At 34.9% G+C, this 20627-nt stretch overlaps 1 protein-coding gene across 13 annotated transcripts in view; it reads right to left on the bottom strand.

Annotated features, from left to right (window-relative positions):
- LOC105678710 (cyclic nucleotide-gated channel alpha-3) overlaps nucleotides 1–20627 on the bottom strand; it is a 159970-nt gene that overhangs the window by 68643 nt on the left and 70700 nt on the right. For 7 of the 13 annotated variants that reach the window (XR_010888386.1, XR_010888393.1, XR_010888390.1 and 4 more), the window contains exons 4-7: nucleotides 4389–4672; nucleotides 2899–3137; nucleotides 2015–2229; nucleotides 857–1112 (exon numbers count right to left, since the gene is read on the bottom strand). Coding sequence is in view for 1 of the 13 variants with exons in the window: in XM_067348954.1 (XP_067205055.1) it covers nucleotides 857–1112; nucleotides 2015–2229; nucleotides 2899–3137; nucleotides 4389–4672 (994 nt within the window). In the remaining 12 variants the exon portion in view is untranslated. Of the gene's footprint in view, nucleotides 1–856; nucleotides 1113–2014; nucleotides 2230–2898; nucleotides 3138–4388; nucleotides 4673–16255; nucleotides 16472–16694; nucleotides 16864–16939; nucleotides 18712–20627 lie in introns of those variants that run through there. The other 6 variants (XR_010888394.1, XR_010888395.1, XR_010888396.1 and 3 more) reach the window with 6 other exon arrangements.

The raw sequence follows: 20627 nt of genomic DNA, 5'->3' as shown, positions 1-20627 counted from the left end.
ACGATAAATGAGAATGAGGCACGCACACACATTCGTAGTTTAATATACTACGAGAACCATTGGCAAGCTATTAATTCTGATAAAATCAGGTTTTACGAAGCGTGGCTCGTCGATAAATCGCAGATGTGAAATTCTCGCGTCGATAGTTACGGAAAAAAACTGCGTTTCTCTTTCGCGCGTTGCTTCTAATAAAGATAATATTGAAATACAACATGTACTATCCAATCGTTCGTTCGACGTATTTGTTTTCTGCTTTTTGTTTTTATTTTTTTGCGGTACTCCGAGATCGCTGATGTTTACACCGGAATGTGTAAACGTTCACGTGCGAAAGATCAGTATCGCGTTAACTGTGACTTTACGCGCAAACTTTCACAATCCTTTTCAATCTCGGCTTAGTCCAAACAAGTCCAGTTCAAACAATTTTCCCCAAGAAGAAACTAAAACTTTCGTACTTACACATTCGGAATCAAATGGTAAGTATGGTTGAGATGAGAAAGAAATTCACAACAATGAGTTCAACTTTGCTAAGATCACTATACCTAAATTGCGAGATTCGAAATATATAATAATTTTCGCGCAAAAATTCGTGTAATATAAAAAATTTAGATTTTAAGAAAATATTTTAATTTGTTGCGCTCCGCTCAATTCTGTGCCAAAATTAATTTCTTTTTCAAATAACATGCATAAATTAACTGTTCTTATATTCTAAAAATAAGTAAAAAATTAATAAATAAGTAATAATTAATAAATATAATAAATAAAATATTACGTAAAGTGATAGTATGATAAACTTGCCATGCAATTTAATTAATGAACTTAAATAATTGTAAAAGATAGAAAATTGAATAATAGTTACCGGTAAATTTTTACGAGTCTAAAACTTCGCAGCATACTGTTAAATCCTATAGATAAGTATAAAAAGTCGAGGGGCAGCAGGCACAGGATGTCTATGTAAAACGTGGTGCTGTTCGTATAATGATTTCTCAGTTTCGTGGCGTCGGTTTGTAACACGCCATCTTCTAAGTATCCCGTTCGAATGTGAAATATTATGTCGAGCACGTATAAAAAATCCGAGAAGTAGTCCAGGCAGAACCACACCCAACGAGTCTCTCCTGCATTCGCCAAAAAAAAAAAAAATAATAAAAAACAATTCAATATAAGCATTTCAATATATGCATTTCAATATATGCATAACATGCGCATTTATGATTAATCTTTATAGCTTGGCAATTATATTTTTTAAAAGTTAAATTCTTTCTGTTTCCAAATATTTGTTTTTCCAAAATTAAATTGCATATATTCCCAAAGCATAATTCAAACTTTTCCATATTCAATCGATTATCAGTGCTATTGATATCTCCGAATTGATTGCTATTATATTTAGCACAGCTTTTTGTATTTGTAACTAAAAAATTCACTGCATACGTGAAATTGATTTCATATTATTTTTATTTTTATATTTTTATTTCCTGTTTAATTCGTACGCATTTTAATGTTATTATTTTACAAATTATAGCCACAGATATAGTTATTGCTCGCTTTGACATTTAATTAAAGTGCAAGTTATGAGTATTTGAACGAAAATCTAATTCCTTTGATAAAATTCCCCAAAACTCTTGAATATGAAATACCATTAAAAGCAATTCACGCTTTTTAAAACGTGTTCACATAGATATAAATCAATTAATCACATCATAATTTAATAAATTCGTATTCACAGGAGCGTTTTGATGTAAAGATCTTTTAGATTAAATTTTTTAAAGTGCATATTGTGCGTTTGTATGAAACACAGATCTTGTTTATAATTAATTATTAATCTATATAAAAATTATATGTCAAACTTTCGCTTTCTATTCGCAGTTTCAATCAATTTTTCAAGAAGATAAATTAACGTGCTTCCAGAAGTTCGGAAGCCCAATCTCCAAACTCCGCGTAGGATGTGTCCCACATAAAACGCTCCTGTGAAACGCGTTTGCGGAATTCGAAGGAAGTCGTGAGTGCACTACGGACTAACCGTTGATCTCCTGGAAGGCGAACCTATAGATGATCACCCAGAAGTTGTAAAGAAAGGCAAGGGAAACCACCATCGACCAATAGTAACAGAGGCGTCCCGCAGGATCGAAGATGAAGGACCAATTCGGCGCGCCCGTGCGAAAATTCCTCGATCCAGATTGCCCAGGGTATCCTCTACTACCACGTTGCTGTTGCTGTTGATGTGCCGTATATCTACTAAAGAATAAATGGATGAATGAGCGTAGATTAATTACTCTCGTTCCTGAACACAGGTCACGAGGGCACAGCTGTCCATTTTTCGTTAACGCCCACACTGCGCGAGGACTCGCGTATCAATATGAAAAATTGCGGAAAAATTGCGACGTTAAAAGTATCAAATGTTCGAAGTTCAAAAGGAAAAAACAAACAATTCATGCAATTTGCGTGCATCGCACGGCTTCGTCAAATTTCCAGCAAAAAAACCTTTTCGCTGTTTACAAAAAAACAACTTTCCCGCAATTTCATTTCTCTTCCGCGTTTCTCTCGTTCTCGACAATTCCTTGCTTCCACGGAGATATTTCTCGTTAAAGAACTCCTGGCACGATTAAGCTATCTTTAGGAACGCAAGAAACGACGACCCGGTATTAACTGAAACCTCTCAAGAAGTCGCTTGAATATTTATGATCCTTCACTACGCAGATTTCTTCGTTATATTCATTTTCCTGAATTTCCATCGCGGATCTGACCTCTTATAAAAACCGGGATTAGCATCAAATTGAATTTTTTGACGAATATCCGTCCACTTGGCCGTCCAAGTGCGGCAAGAAAAGGTTATCTAACGTCGTGTAACGAACCTCGATATTCGAATAGAAATATTCGCGATTGCTCGCTGACGGGATTACTCACGTTTCAGTGCCGTTGCAGCTGCTGTTGCTCAGATGATTGACCGACGCCGGTGTGTGCAAGTGCGATTGGTCGCGCGAGGCCGTAAGCGCAACTGTGTACGGCAGCTTAAATCTGCCCCTCAGCTGGTCCCTTCTCCTTGGCTTACGGCTCAGATCGAGCTCGCTTGCTCCCCGGTTCACGTACGCGCCCGAAAGCGAATCGCGCGACGAGCTGAAGTATCGCTGCGACACAGAGTACACCTGCACCAATTAGGTTGCACCAAGTGTAACACGAAATAGTTATCTTATGTACATATTAGCGGTGCATTTTGTAAAAATGCTGCTGTGCAAATTTTTGAATATTCTCAATGTGCGGAAATATGGAGTATAAATGTGCTGTATAAATATATGTCATATAAATATATTGTAAAAAGATGTAGAATGTGTCGCAAAACACAAGCGAGCGATATTCCTTTCATTGAAATAGATGAACCGTAAATACGATTAATCATATTATAATTAATTTCACTGGAAATCGCTGTTTTTTCCACCGACCGCGATTCAACAATGCCGGTTGATTAATATATCCGTCGTATTTTGTTTAATCGCTGACTGCACGAGCTGCGTAACCGCTCTCGTTGTTTTCCATTTCCCGGAGATTCTCGTCGCACATATTTTCCGCGCTGGTTTGTTCGAGTTCTCATGCAATGCTCGAATCGCCGAAGCACGGTTTTCATGCGGTTGTCGCGCATAGCGGAGCGAATATCTGCGAACGTTGTTATCCCGCTAGCGGGATTGTTGTTGCAAATTTTTTTGCGCGTCGAATAGTTCGGAATCAAGCGCGATAAGCTCGGATGCGTATATGACTCTTTTCATGAAAGTAAATGTAATACAGTTATTTCGTTGTTATAACTCCAATTGAAATTCTTAGTTGATTAAAAAAGTCTAATTAGAGATATTTTTTCTCTAATCTCTTATTTTTCCACTCTGTCCCTTATTTTTTCACTTTTCAGAGCATCAAATATATTTCGCGGAATTTATTTGTCAGAATTTAAAACGTAATCTTGATAAAAAAAATGTATAACTAATTTTGATAAAAACTTTGCAATTTTTAAAAACTTTATAATTAAAAAAGAGATCTTTTTTTTTTAAGGAAAAGATCTCTTTGGCTTGAAAAAAAGTGTACACATAATAGTTAAAATCAAATATGAAAAAATATAAAAAGTAAAAGTTTTTGCATCTTTAGAAAAAGAAAAAAAGTTAAAACGTGACGAATAAGTAGAATAGCAGTGTATATAGCGTTCTCTCTTTCAGCAAGATCCCGTGATTTTTCCACTGCAACCGATATTGCACTCGTCCACTAAAACGCAGATGCGTGGGAAAGAATACGGGGTATAATATCGAAGTACTCAAATACCGGTCGGAATTGACGCGCGGAATGTCCTCGCTAGGATATTTCCCGTGATGAAAGGAATATTTTAGCCATGCAATCTCTCGCGGGCGGTAACCAACCTGCTGCTGCTGCTGGTAGTAGTAGTGGTGCGTGGGTGTGTGTCGGCCCATGAATTTACCGCTGACGAGGTCCAAGAGGCTTTGCCTCGAGGGTAAAACTCCCCTGGACACGTTCTCTGCGCTCTTGGTGTCATCCTCCTTCTCCCTGCCGCTGCCCCCGGCTCTGCCGTCGCCGGTCCTACCACTCCTGCCGTCGCGGTACTTGTCGCCCCCGCAGCTCAGACCGGACGCGGAGCCGACACTCAGACGATGCCTCACACCGACACCAGTCGATGTGATGACGCCTGCAACATTAAAGAAGGGTGGCTGTAAACGGCGATTCCTTTTTAACTCGATCTACGGAGCTCTTTACCGATTACTCTTCTTTATTTCCTTCCAAATATCTCTTTTTTGTCAACTCACTTTTCGCAATTTTTGCAATTCACTACCCGTCAGCATTAAATTCTCTTCTTTGACAATTTTTAATTCTATTCCAATATCGCAATCTGTGCATAATTTTTCAACTGTAAAAAATTACATCTTCTAAATCTCTATGATTTTTCGTCATTTATTATTATTCTCTTTTTTAAGCATTATTTGTGTTCTTTGTATTTCCCATATTTAATTTCATAATTGTTACTTTTTTGTATAAAAAAAATATTTGCATTATTTTCTTTGTCTATTATAATAATATTAAAATAAATATTATAATATCAATTTTGAATAAAATAATTTTACCTTTGTGATTCATATGTATGCTGTAACTCTAAAAATTTTAATGAAAAACTTTCATGTCGTACGTATGTCGCAATAATTTTTCCGTCTCTCGTCGTCTAGCGCGAAATTTTACAAGATGAACGGAAGAATGTAGACGAATGTTGCTCCGCTAGCAATGTTACGAGTATTTACGACAAGATGATACTTCCGCTCAGAAAAATACCATAATGAACCTACACGCTTGTGTACCACCTGTGGATGTGATGACACCCACAGCGCGAAAACTCTGCCACAGTACGACGGTACCTTTTCCGCGCCTCATGAGTGTAGAATTTCCTACGTAATGAGGCGAGAATAAAATACAACGTAACTGAGGATAATAAGGAAAAACTGGCGCGAAACATTAGAGATAAAGAGCCCGTTTCTAAAGACTTGGATTCAATTCCAGAAGAAATAAAAAATAAGATTTCAATGTTTGTAAAAAAAGCTGATTAAATTTCAATCAAAATTTCGTAACGCGAACCTTTCCTCATTGTCTTGTTGTATATTATCGTTGTATTATTCTTTGTTAAGTGGACAATGTACCAATTCACGTCAAAAGTATAACGCATGAGCGCAAGACCATGCACCAGAAATCTCGCTGGAAATGCAAGGAGAAATAAGCAAGTTTCCTCTGGCATTATCTCCATGCGCGATGACACCTGCAACGTCAAAGAGACTGCGACAGAGCGAGTCTCGCTTTCTTGCAGCGCGAGATTACGGCTCATCCACTTTTGCCAGATAGTAACGAGGCGTGACATGATAAAGGCGCAAAATCCGAGCGGAGAAAGCTCACGTTTCGTCCTGTCGCCTTGTGATTCCGTTTAACCGGAGCTAAATCTCGGGAAGGGTTATCGCGCAACTCTAATAGATAATTTTTCTTCTCAATCAAATTTGAATGCAATATATATTAATTTAATTCTCTGTTTTTTTTCTTTTTATATAAAATATTTTATATAAAATATCCTCCTTTTCTAAAAATAATAAAGAAATATCCAGAAGGCAATTATATTCACAGTATTTACTAAAGAACGCTCAGAAAAATAAATCTCCCTTAAAATCAAATCCATGTATGATTTTATTAACTGGATAGTTTTTTGAAATCGCATCCCGAAAAGTAATTGTAATCCAGGAACGCGACTCATATCTAAGAAGAATCCTGACACCATTAAAATAAAGGCAAAATAAGGTATTCTCTCTCTATTTCTCTTTCTCTTTAAACGGAGCATATATTTTACAAAAGCTATCAAGACATTGCACAATTTATTACATTGTCAAATTGTATATTTTACATTTAAGCGTATGAAACAGCTCGATCTTAATTATTATTATTATTATCAAAAAGATAAATTAATTAATAATTCAACAAAAATCATATTTGGACGAAAACATACTGGAAAATAAGTATCAATACTGAATTATTTGTATCTATTGTTTTTATGTGACAAAACCAAGCTCGATTATTAAACTATTGTTAATCAAATTGTAATTATCTGATCACATATGTATCTCTGGCTGCAAGACACACACAGAATATGTCCAAATTTATATCCTAACGTTTCTTTTTTTCTTCCTACCAGAATTCGTCGCGTTACAGAACAAATGGATATATTTAATCTAATCTAAGAGATCACTTTCGTCAATCAACACGGTTGAGGTTTCCCATTCTCACAAATCCGATGTTAAATATTGAAATTGCAAATTAGCAGGATAGAGTCTTACAAGCACGCAACGAGAGACTTATGTCGCAGAAAAGGGTAAACCGGATGAAAGAAAAACGATCGAGACGGGTAAGGAGAGTAATTAAATGAAAGACAAATGAAAATACATGCGCGCGCGAGACATCGCACAAAGGTAACAGTCTTATTCTAGAAATGCCATAAGGAGATTTCTGCCCTCCAGAGCTGTTTCGCAAATAATTGCGCGCGCGCACACCCGGTGTTCTCCATTAAGGTGGCGGCAAAAAAACGATCGCAAGAAAATCTGCGCCGGTGTTCTCTTCATTACTCCCCTTTCCCAAAGTTATCTTCCCGTTAATGCGATGTAAGATGACACTGCGCAAAACAAACAGTAGGGAATTTCGTCGAATACAAGCTGACAGCGAACGAGCTCGCGAATTTACGTTCGATAATTGTGCGCCGGTAATAATACCTTCTGAAACTTTATTTCGAGTACCTGGAAAAGCACGTTTTCTCATTTATATATAATTATTGTTATTTATTTACATATAATAGACTGTAGCTTGTTAATTTGTTCTTATTCAAGCAGTTCAATTCAAGAATATAAATATACAATAAATATGGACATTTTATACATAAATATAATACTATATTCTTATCATGCGATTTCTTTTAATATAAAATCAATATTCTGTTAATAATATAATAAAAATGGATAAATATGAATGACAGATGATGCCAATTAAAGTTGGAAGCGTCTCGTTAAAACCTCGCGTCCCAGAGAAAGTACAGTTGGCACAAAAGTAATTACTTTTTAGCGCCCAAGAGAATTAATAGGATAAGTTTTGAAGTGAAAGAACCCAAGACAAGTTTAAGTACTTAGTATAAAGACATGTAATATAAAAAAATTGCAAAGTTGCTCTGTCTAAACGTTGATCACCTTTAGACGACAAAATAATCGATACCAACCTCATTAAAGAAATCTGTTACCAAAAATTCTAATAAATTATATAATATATTGTTCCTTAAAAGATTGATTAAAATTTAATATTTGTACAAGAATTATAATTAAAGCTTCAATCTTTCAAAACGACGCTTATTCGGGGCAAAATAAAGGGCAAAAATGATTTTAGATTGATCGAGGGAGACGCCGATGAATTATGCGCGGCACGCCTAGCAGTCATTATGGCAAGAACGAATTAATTCCAGTTGGGGGACGTGTCGTAAGCGGTTTTATGCGCGTTACGAATGCGACGTTATGCGGTCGATGCTTTCGACGAGGACCATTGTGCTGTTCTCTCAAAGACCGATACGCAAATATTGTGCTCGGGTAAACGTACACGCGGCATATACGTACGTATCGCCGCGCGATACGGCCGTGTCTCAACAATGAGAGCACCACTCTCCAAACTGAATTTACATTTTCCCCTCCCCCCCCCCTTTCCTCCCCTCCGTTTGATACGTTCTTCGTGCCAAACTTTATCGATCTGACCTGCTTGGCGAACTTCCCGGTTGATCCTTTTCGGTGGTAATTTACGTGATGCGCGCGCGTTGTGCATTTTAAAACGTTAATAAAAAAGTAAAGGGGGAGGAAAGGGGAAGTACGTCGAGGCGTACCTCATAAACCGCAATTTATGACCGTTATATATATATATCTTGTCCGCGCGCTCGAGCCCTCTCACAGCCCTTTCGCTGTCCTTCGAGAGAGAAAAGCAAGAAATCTTTTATGAATCATTCGACGATTTCGCGACTCACTCGGTATTCCGGAGAAGACGATCGTATCGGTGAATGTTACTTAATCTGATTTATTGCGAAATCGAAATTGCACGATACTGAACGAAGCGAAAATTTTTATTTCCAGTACGGATTTCATTGACGTAATAAAAATGTTTTACGGCCACGTGTGTCACTAGCCATTTGCGTATCTCACGTTAAAAAAATAAAAAAAATAGAGAAAAGGCGAACGCGTCTGACAGTATATACGAGCTTTGGAGCATGCAAAATCCCGATATGTAAAATCCGCAGAACGCCGAAACGCTGGGGAATAACGCGTGTTTCACGCGGTCACCAATCAGTCTCTCACTTTTCCGGAAGTAATGGATATGCAGCGAGAGATGATAGGCCACTGCATTGCTTCTGCCGCATTGCGCGTTTTTTGTAGCTGTTATTATATTACAAGAAAAAGAGAGAGAAAGAGAGGCAGAGAAAAATACATTTCTCTTTGTGATAAGTTTTAAAAAATTTGTCGGAAATGCATACATTTATATCCAAAATATAGAACGTGGAAAACTTGTAAAAACAGTTTTACAATTTTGAAGAGCTTTGACACTCATAAAAAAGTAAACTTGCAACAGTTTTGCTGCCAATGCGTGCTTACGCGAGCTTCAAACCAACTTATAAACGAGTCTTAAATGTGTAGAAAATTTCGCAAGATATTAGCGACTTTATTTTGCTAATCCACGAATTCGCTGTATGTCGCACCACATCATTTCCGAAACTCGCCGTCTCACAGACCTACGAGACTTTTCGCCGTGAAAGATATATTCGCTTTCGAACTTTTCCGAATAAAAATATCGCGATTCCAATATCCGGCGGGTTTTCATCGGCCGCACTGCACTGTCGCTCGCACTGTCGGGAGAAAAGTAACTTTAATGGTGACACCGCGCCAAGCGGCTAAACGGAAATCCTTACGATGGGAAAATTGAGAAAGCGCAGCGTCGTTAAGAAGTGGGGTAACAAAGTTAATTGCCCTTTGTTGCGACAGACTGACAAGAATAACAATGATTTAAAAGACATTGAAAGAGGGCGAGCGTGTGACGCATAAAAATATTATTTAGCATAATAGAATACGTTTTAATCATTTTTTTTTTTTTTCACTTTATGTCAAAGCGTAGCGACATATTGCGTGATATTCAAGAATATAGATATATTGAAGAAAATAATTAAATATCAATAACCAAAGTTTCAGTCTTTTCATTATAATTTGATGTGTTGTGTGGACATGCGTGAAATTATAAGGAAATTTATCGTCTCATTGAAGAATGTTATTGTTAAGCGCAAATCGAACTGGTGACCTGGAACGAAATGTCAGGCCGTGAAAGCCGGATAAGGCCTAATGCCGTACATTGTCGTCGAGACAATTTCGTATACAGCGTGACTATCGGGGCGTATCATAGAGGTTGTATCGATTGTGATGCTCATTCTAGGGGAAAACGAGAAATTGTCACGAAATTACATATCGCGGCACGCAGGATACGTGTCGCGAATTCAGAGGCGGTATGTATCCATTTCCGAATAATATGCGTACAACAGCCAATTACGACGGTTCATTCCCGTTAGACAGTTGTCAACGAAATTATTGTTTATTACTCATGGAAACAGCACAAATACCGATGTTTGCGGAAAATCATCGTAATTTTGAACTTAAAACAAACTAAAAATATAACGCAGCGTACCATTCGTTCGTTTTCGTTCTATTTATCGTCTTTTTTGGAAATTACGATGTTGAATCTAACAACCAACGTTTGCTTCCAATTCCGACGGTCGAAATTGAGGAAATAAATAAAAAGAAAAAAAGAGAAGAATCAAGCGTGTGTGCGCGAGATGAAATTAAAACGGATGTTCGACGGAACAGAAGAACGCGGTAGAAATTTCATTCCAGCGTGTTTTTGACACCGCTTGACAGGCACAAATGGAACTCGAAAAAAGAAGCGCCGCAGGTGGAACAACAACGATATCGCGGAGTAAGCAATAAGCGTCCAGGTTTGCCGATATAGAATTGGGCGAGCTCTCGGTGCGCCGGAAAAACGCCGAGTATTCGAGAATACACAGTGCGATTCAAGCATGCGGAGATATTTCAGAAAGAAGAAACGCTGAGACCGCGCGCAGAATGCGGACTTCGATGATCGATATGGATACGCAAAGATGAATTCACGTGCAACGCGAGCCAATTGGAGAGTAGAATGAACAACACACGTTACATTGTATTGCACGGATTGTTCCTGTCCAAAGTACCATTACCGGTGCGTATAGAGTACGTATCCGCCGAACCGCGTAAACTTGGACGGCAAAAGAGTGTTGGCGCATCAGTTTTACGCGTTATCGAGCGTACAAAACGCGGGGTGAACAAACACGCATAAAAAAAATGGACAGAGCAACGAGTCATTTCCGAGTGAATAGTTTTCAACTGCTAAATAAAGTCACAACGAAGCGCAAATGGAATGTTAAAAGAGAGAGATTAGAAAATTTCTCTTCTTTTGCAAAAACAATTATATTAATTTCTTGTCATTTTTTACTATTAAACATTGTTCATGAATTGTTAATCGTTTCTTGGAAATTTGTGACAGTAGTTTTTATGTGAAACACGTAAACATTAACTAGATACAATTGAAAAGTCTCATTAAAATTAGGAACTAAATCTAGTTCTTCTGTAATTGATATTATTAAATATTGTAATTTGCGACGGGTTGCAGGCTACGCTATCACCATTAACATTAATATAACATGCCTTGCGGTAGTAATAGAATCAATATACAATTTTTTTCATTTTAAGTATAGATCTCTTGTGTCGAGAAGATGAGAGGTGGTTTTCTTGTAAAGAGTTGCAACTCAATAATCAAAATGCACATATTTTAAAGGTTTATTCTTGGAATTTTATACTACGTTTGAAATATACTGTATTTTTTCTTTTTCTAGTACTTCTCTCTTGAGTTTTATCAATTAAGGGTTGTTTGAGAACTAAGGGGGTGAGCTTAAAAATTAAAACAATATCAGTTCAAAAGCTCATAAATAGCTCTTAATTCTACCGCAAAGATTGATCCAATATTTTTATTTTTAAGAGGAAGGGGGGGGGGGCTGAGTCGATATCGATTTAGCCCCCCTCCCCCCCGAAACACATTAAATTCATGCTCAGCGTGACGAGCTCAAAAATTTTAATTTGCGGAATATGAAAGCTTATAAATAGCTTATAATTTTGAACTATTAGTTTTTTTATTTGTGCAAGATGGAGGGACTAGCTCGACAGGGGTATTTCGTTAATCGTTTACAACGGAATTTGTATATTGAAGTAGTAGTAAATACCAGCGTATAACCAGACCTAATCGAGTAATGCAAATGCTGGATACTACGTCGAAACAGAAATTCCACAATAATACGCATCAATTATACTTGTATGCTGCATAATGTTTACCAAAGTTTTACAATAAAAAGATAATTGGAACTGAACTAAAATATACGCTACAACCTATTTAAATGCAAAACTTCTTTTTGCAAGATTGTTTTTCAAAGCTTTTACGATCAAATTTTTGTATCAACTTGATCGAAAGAAAATTTGACCACATTACAATTAGCGCTCAGATGAAATATTAAGGTATTTAAAATGTCTTGTAACTATAAATAAATTAAGAGGTATGTATGTTAAATGTTATTAAATTTTATGCATACCTATTTATCACATATTTTTTACAATATTAAACTATTATGTTCATTAAGATCGGTGAAAGGTTTGAATTACTAAGTCACTTAAAATTTCCAAACACAAATAATAAATAAATGATTAATTAGTTATTTTAAAATTGTTCTATCGGTGTCTGATGTCTCTTGAACTTTTTTCTCCTTCTCTTTTTTTCCATAATTGATGATTGCTTTTTATAAAACACTTACAATTATGATTGCGTGATATTTTATATGACTAACCAATATTAACCGATTTTAATCGCGAATTGTGTCACATTGTGACAAAAAAAACTTGAAAAAGCACAAAATAGCACGGAGTTATTATCTGTTCGACTCTCGTGATGTTAAAAGCAGACTACGATGGCAAAAAAAAATAAAAAATTACACAGATAATTTTACGAACCACTCATCGCGGTTGTGCTAAAAAAATCTAAAGTATTTTCGCGCGCGCGCGCGCGTAAGCTTTTTCGCGCTTTTAAATATAAAAAACAGATATATCTGCGCATTCGATTTGTATTATATTGTAACAAATAAAAATACAAGTTATACACACAAGCTATATTTAAGAATCACTAATTGCAAAACGAAATATATGAATCACTAATCACAAAAGCTAATTAATTTTTTATGTATAATTATATGTATAATTGATTTATAAACATATTTTTTACAAATAATTGCCAATTTACTGTTCGTACGATTAATTAACTCGTGTAACTAGCGACTCAAATATTCTATTCCGCGCGAATATGTCTTTAATTGTAATTTGTACATTTTATTCGTTTATTTTGGGTTTACCACTGCGACGAATAGCGCGCAAAACAAAATGCGCAATTTTTTATTTTTCTCTTCTGCTTGTCTGTTCCACCGCAAATATGTGAAACAGATCATAGCTATGCAATTTCGTGTTTTTCTCAAGTTTTTTCCTTTGTTATGTAACAAAGTTCGCGTCAGAAAAACAATCAATTTCATATAAAACATCGTGCAATGGTGATTATTCGTATTTTATTAGTGCTACGCAGAAGCATTAATGGGCAATTGATTATGAGAGAAGAAAAAACCTGCAGAACATCGGATTTTGACAGAACAATTTAGGATAAGATAATTTAACATTTATTTATTAATTGTTACTTGTAAAATATTAATTGTTTATCTTTGCAATAATCATGTAACATTGTTGTATAATGTAATACATACAAAATAAATTACTTGAAAATGCTTAGAAAATTCAATAAAATATTTACATTATTTAATTTATAAATGTTAAATATTTTTCATGTGTTTTTAAAATTTATGATTATTTCTAATATTTATGTAAAAATTAAATTCTTGTTGTCAAACATTTCTTATTAGTTCAAAAGTTTATGTTGAAAGTTGTGTGACTTTTAAAATAAACATTTAAAAAATAAATAAAAGTTTTAAAGCAAAGATTTGTTATTTTTCAAATGTTATAAGTACTGTTATAAGTAATATTTGGTATCTTTTGAAAATATATAAACTTTTACAAGATAAAGCTTCTTGTGATATTTAATCAAGAGAGATTATTTACTTAAATTGAGATTATTTTAAATTTACTCAGAAAATTATTTGAATTTTTATTAATTAACAAAACATTTATTTACAAATATTTATTTTATCAATTAGCAATTATTAATTTCTGAATACTTATTTGATTTTCTTTTTAATTTTTTTTTTATTTTTATTTTTAATAAAATTGTGGAAAAAGTACCAATACGTATTATAAAATACTTTTTTTATTTTAATTTCCTGTAAATTATTTGTCAAAAAAATATTAGATAGTCAGATGAAAATTATTTCTAAAATACGATATTTTATAAATAAAATAAAGTATCCAAAACTAGAAAATAATATTTGTTATGCATTCTTATTAAAAAAAAGATTCAAAACTAGATAAATAAATGTTTGGTAATTGATGAAAATTCAGAGATAGAATTCTGAATATATTTAGATTCATTTCTCAATTGTATATTTCACTCATATGTACGTACCTATAGCAAGCACACTATACTAAATTTATTTTGAAAATATTAAGCTGAAATGTGTGTGTTTCTTACTTCATAAATAAATAATATAACCACTCATAATATAGAATAACAAAATGTAAAAAAATATGGTGAAAGACAATGTAAAAATTTCGCGAGAAAAGTCCGAAATAATATCTAATAAGGACGAGTTGTGTGTAAGTGTAATTAGTACTTAAATACAGTAATATAAACCTTTTCCTAAAGAAAATTATTCTGCCCAGCGAGCTTCCACCTTACGTGAAGAATGTAAAATAAAATCTAAATTATAAGTGTGCACTTTACGTTGTTAAAAATGAAATACTTTGATGAGATAATTTTTTTCAACAGACTGAATAAAACATTTCCCGTATTTTCTGGAAGAAATAATATTTTAACGTTTCCTAATTTAGAATTTCGTAATTGCATTAAACTTTCATACGAAATGTGGAAACCGTGATAATCTCAAAATTCATATATTTATGAGTTCAAATGTGCTTTGAAATATCCGGGCAATTATAAACTTTAACTTAGACATGATAATAGCATACCTCGTTATTTAAGCTTATTGTCAGTGTTGTCGAACTCCATTGCACGAATTTTGATAATAACAGACTCGAGTTGCACGGAAGCTCGCTTGCTCTTTAATTAGTTAATATGCAGACATTCCGCAGTCATGGAAATTCATGAAAATTACCCTTTACCATAATCAAATGCTTTTTCAGAATGCTTCGTGTTCCGCGTTAGAAATTCAAATAGAAACGCTACGCCATGCATTTGTAACTCAAACTGCACTCAGGTCAATCGGAAACAAGTTAATCGCATATTACGCGTAATTACTAAACGCAATTTCGCCATAATTATTCATAATTGAGCCGTACCGAGCGCGGTTGTTATGACGACTTTTTTAGCATTTAGATAGGATGGTTGCAACGCATTGCATTTAATATAATTATCTTTTCTTGCAAGTCTAGAACAATGCAAAGATGATTGTATATCTGCAACACAGCTTGTAATTCAACAAACAAATTTTGTTTTGATTCTCCTATTTACGCATTTGTTGTCCTTTGACATAGTATATATTGTACATTCGTGATTCAATACGTATGCAGAAATACATACGTAGAAAATCTTGCCAGCAGAAATTACAATATTGGTTTTAGCACGCGTGGAATGCTCACAAATAAAGACTAAAAATACGCGGCTATCAACTGGCTGCTCGATAGAAATATTTGAAACATGCTTGACATATCTATTTTCACGTCTGACGCTTTTATGTTTTAGATTGCCACGGAGTTGACCCATTCAATTTTGTATAACGCGCCAAATTTGATTTTCAAAATTCCGATATATTCTGCAATTAGCTAAAAATGTCAGTATCAACGATCCTTTAAATGCTATTCCCATTTTTCGATATAAGATTCAACGATATATGAAACTTTATTTATGATGAATTAAATTTACGAAATTATCAAATTAAATTAAACAATGCATTTATGGCGATTGATACGATTAACTGATAATTGTATATACCACGAATATACAAATAAAGAAAAAAAGATTTGTGATTTTTCATTTTTCAATGATAATGTATAAATGGACGATCTCAATGCGTATCAATAATATGGCATTATATTTTATTACTCAGTTAATTCAGTCTCGCATATCTCGTATTTACTCTAACCGGCGGAATATTTTCATTATGGAATTTGCTGTCCCGGTTTAATTGAATTAATACCACTGCCGTACGCGAAATACTTTCATCCGCAACAAATATCACCATCGCGTTGTTTATCGTAAATAAAACGTGTTTTCGTTAACAGTTTTAAGTTAATAATTTTATCAAGTTAATATAAATCTTTCTAAATTGATATCGAGGCAAAAGTTTCTTTTATCTTTGTTCATAATCGCTCACGACGACTAACTTCTTTCGACGATAACACCTATTATTCGTGGCACAAAAAAATGTATATCTTACCCGATGATCTATAGACGGGTTCTCAGCTCCATTCTGCTTTTCTTTCTTTGTTTCCTTTTCATCACAAGTAGAAAATTGATGAAGAAAAAAAAGTGTTTCATTTGCAAGTCGAAACTCGGACAGGCATGAGCTAATGTAAATTAACCTCGAATAGGGAAACTCCTTATCGCGCGAGAACATTTTTATAGCGCTCGTTGTTTTTATTCTCTCGTTCAACTGCAAAAAATAAAAAGCGGTCAGTAATCTACGAGATGACAAGTGGTATTTCAGCATTCTTTTTTTTTCTCTTTTGAGACGACTTTCCCTATTAGAATTTGCTAATTAAATACGCGTCATAAATGACGGCGAATTGAATACGATTGATAGCAGAGACGCTTTCGACGGTGCATTCGACTCGCAGAAATAATCAACGTCATATCCCACGGATTTCATAGCTCACCTCACGTCGCTCCATTTCCCACGAGTCCCCTTTTTACGAGATTAAATTCCGATCAGAGCAGGTTACATGAGCGTAGACGCGAACGTGTGGGCGAAACGACAATTCGACGCATCGTATCGTAATGAGTAGAAAAGAATGAAAATTTGCGATATAAATGTCATGCAAATATCTGAAATATTAGCAAATAATCGAATAAATAATATGCTTAATAATGAGTAGAAAGCTAGGATGAAAGAATTTATTACCTACGATGTACATTTCGATCGACAATAACGAAATCACAAGATTTCCGACGACAAGGTATGAACACGCACAGTCTAGTCGCGAGTCACAAAATGTCGGCAAGATTGGGCAAGATGCCGGAACACGTCACGCATACGTCACGCATACGTCATGTAATATGTACGTCAAGTTGATTACTTTATCAAACATCTTTATTAATATTATAAATATTCAAAGTCACTATTATCATACGTAATATCGCTGATAATTATGTTCGTTTTAATAGAATATTAGATTTTATGTGCGATAATTTTATTTGCGTTAATTCGTCGCTCGAAAATACATATTAATGTTTTGTTCTGACTAGTACCGTAACTTTGCGCGGCACTTTGTACAGGTCTGTAATATAAGGGTACAAGTGGCGCCCGTTTTACGATAGATTGAACGTTGAGAGAATGAATTAATTGAGATTCAAATTAATTAAGTCCTGATTATCTCTCATAGTAATTGCTAATTACCTGTTCTTTGACGATAGTTCACTTTGCTCTCGTATGTTTCGCGTGTACAGTCACTGCGTAATTCGTGTATCCGCGTAAATTCACAAATCGCCGAGTAAGCTGTGAAGTGAAAAGCTTAATCAAATGCATTTATTATTTGAATAGTATGTTTTTGTCCAGATGTAAATAAATTCAAAATACAAATTTAATCACGTACAGGTATAAATATCGTTAAGAATATGCGTTAGTAACGTAGAGTCTACGCATATCAAGCTCATTACTTTACCAAATGTCTCAATTAAGTCTTAACATATTGATGTATTCATGTTTTATTTTGACTAGCGTGGTTACTGTGCGAGGCGCTTAGCGTTGCTTCAAGCTGTTGCAGTCTGTTCCACATCGAGAGTGAGTCCCACAGGACACACGAGAGCACAAGGAATTTCATCGAATAGAGCGATGGTAAGTTGGGCATCGGGAGTATAAACTTTCGAATTAATTAAGGTTTCTGATTACTGTGCTTTGACGTTACCATCTCCCCCCCCCCTTCCCCTTCCCCGCTCTCTTGTCGTGCGCATATCATCGCTGTGCTCCTCGCATATCGACGTCAACAAACGATGAAATAAACAACACGCTTGATAATTATTGAAAGTTTATTTATTATCTGAGTTGTGCGTTTCGGTCTAGATGTAAACAAGCTCTAAATATCTGATCGTGTACAGGCATACATATCGTCGCTATTCCGAGAAAGTATGTTTACATACGTCAAGCTCATTATTTTTCCGTGCATTTTTATTCATATTAAACTATTTAAATTATTTATGTGAGATATTTATGTTGTGATATCATAGATATTTATGTTTATTTTTGAAATATTACATATCATACATGAATATTTTATTTTCGCAACATTTCTCGTAACGGTGTGTATTTATGTTTTCTTTTGACTAGTGCAGTTGTTTGGTGTAGTACCGTTAGAGCGCGGCGCTTCATAACAATCTCCGCGTCTCGCGTGTGTGTACTGTGTCAAGAGTGGATCCCGCAGCATGCGAAATCTCGCGGAATGGAGCAGAGTGGAGGCAACGGTAAGTTGAACATCGACTGAGTGAATGTGTGTCAGATTAAGATACATGTAATAACATATTTCTTTTCTGTAGGTATGTGGTTTCGCTTTCGTACCACATCTCGCGCGTAGTGTCGGTATGAAGTTGTCTGTGCGTCCTTTCGGAGTCCATATTCTCTAGCGTATATCACAAGCGCCGTGTACGTTGACGGGTAGTACAATCGTAGTTCGCGTTATATTTAATCGTGGCTTCATGTATCGCGTGTGCAACAAGTGTCGGGTGTGCCGTAACAAGTATCAGGAGTGTCGTAAGAAATGTCGGGAGTGCCGTAAGAAGTGACGGGCGATTATCGTATTGTGTCAATTATCACGCGAATTCTGATCGGCGGTTCTTTTTCATTAGTGTTGTGTATTCACGCGCGCAAAGTTAACCTAGCATGGAGCAGAACACAAGCAGAGCTGAATGACGAGATGAACGAGATTGGTGCATCGACTGGTGAGTGATTTTATTTATTATATTCTTGTGTTTTCTCTTGTAATCTCTTTTCTTTTTCGTTTATTTCGTTCGCGACAATTTGCGAACATTGTAACGAGCGTGTTTTAACATGCGTTTTATATTTTTCTCGATTTGTTAGTTATATTGAGAAAACACAACAATTGTGCAATTGTTATGTAGCTGTTGAATAACGATCGCCTGATTGATTGTATCATACTATTTCTAGATCTATCAGATCTAGTTTTCCATAAACCAACCATTGTGTTTTGAGAATGTAACCACTGAGGATAAACGAGGGCGTCGACAAATGTATCTTTTTGCCCATACGAATCTATAGTCGGACGGTTCGATACTCGCAGTTGTGAAATATGTTTCGTCCTTCCGGGCAACTTTTCAACTTTGACTCGAGTACATATTCCGGAATTTTTATTCGAGAATTTTTGCTTCGATTTTCACATATATACAAAGTGAGTATAAATTTTTGCATATCTCGTAAATTGAAATTTTTTCAGTAATCTGATACAAACTTTTAATGCTGATTTTGAATACTGCATTTGAAATATTTTGTTCATTTGAAATGTTTGAGCTTTAAATTAAATTTTGACTGGAGAAACTCACATAAAATTATTTAAAGAATAATTCTTTATCATGCATTTTAACTGCAAAAATTTAATTGACGGAAGCTTAATTGTCAATTGCCTAATAATTCAAAGACTGTCAAATGAATTATTGTTGCAATAAAAGATTAAAATGAAACGTTATGATTAAATCAACTTCAAGTTGCCAAAGTGTGTCACGCGTGTTTACGACTTTTCAGTTACTCCTTGTAGTTTTATTGTCGTGTCGATTGCACACTGCACTCAAAAAAATAATCTTGCAATAATAGCTAAAATTTTCTAGGTGTAAAAAATTAACTAAAACAGATAAATGATTAGCAACTGTTGTGATATTGCATATGTAATTACTTAATCAGTTTAGATGACAGAAACAGAATATATATCTATATTGTTTGTGAACTTTAAAAAGAAAGTTTCTCTAAAGCGCCTATCTATATAAGATCAATCACGTGTTAGATCATGCAATGAATAACATTTAGCAATGGTACCTAAATTTTTCAGAAGCTATTGCTAGAACATTACTGCTATAAATTCTATATGTGACAAACAATGTTTTCACAGATACGAAAAATAGCGATACATTCTTGTTGCGATATCTAGAAATCTAACTACATCAGCGAAATATTTTTTTGAGTGCCCACGTGCAAATGCGAATGTTAAATAAGAAACACGATCGATGTTACGGGCCATCGTGACTATATAAATATTCCATGAATTACGCAAAATATTGATTTTGCACTACTCGTCTGTAGATTCATTACAGTGGATTCATCCGAATCCACTGTAAAACGCGAGCGACCAATTGAAAGTGTGATTTGTTGCATTTCGCGATCGTTGCACACTCAAAAAAATATTTCGCTGATGTAGTTAGATTTCTAGATATCGCAACAAGAATGTATCGCTATTTTTCGTATCTGTGAAAACATTGTTTGTCACATATAGAATTTATAGCAGTAATGTTCTAGCAATAGCTTCTGAAAAATTTAGGTACCATTGCTAAATGTTATTCATTGCATGATCTAACACGTGATTGATCTTATA

This window comes from Linepithema humile, chromosome 2, assembly GCF_040581485.1.
Source record: "Linepithema humile isolate Giens D197 chromosome 2, Lhum_UNIL_v1.0, whole genome shotgun sequence".
NCBI classification, from domain to species: Eukaryota; Metazoa; Arthropoda; class Insecta; order Hymenoptera; family Formicidae; genus Linepithema; species Linepithema humile.
This window is presented reverse-complemented; position numbering and strand designations above follow the sequence as displayed.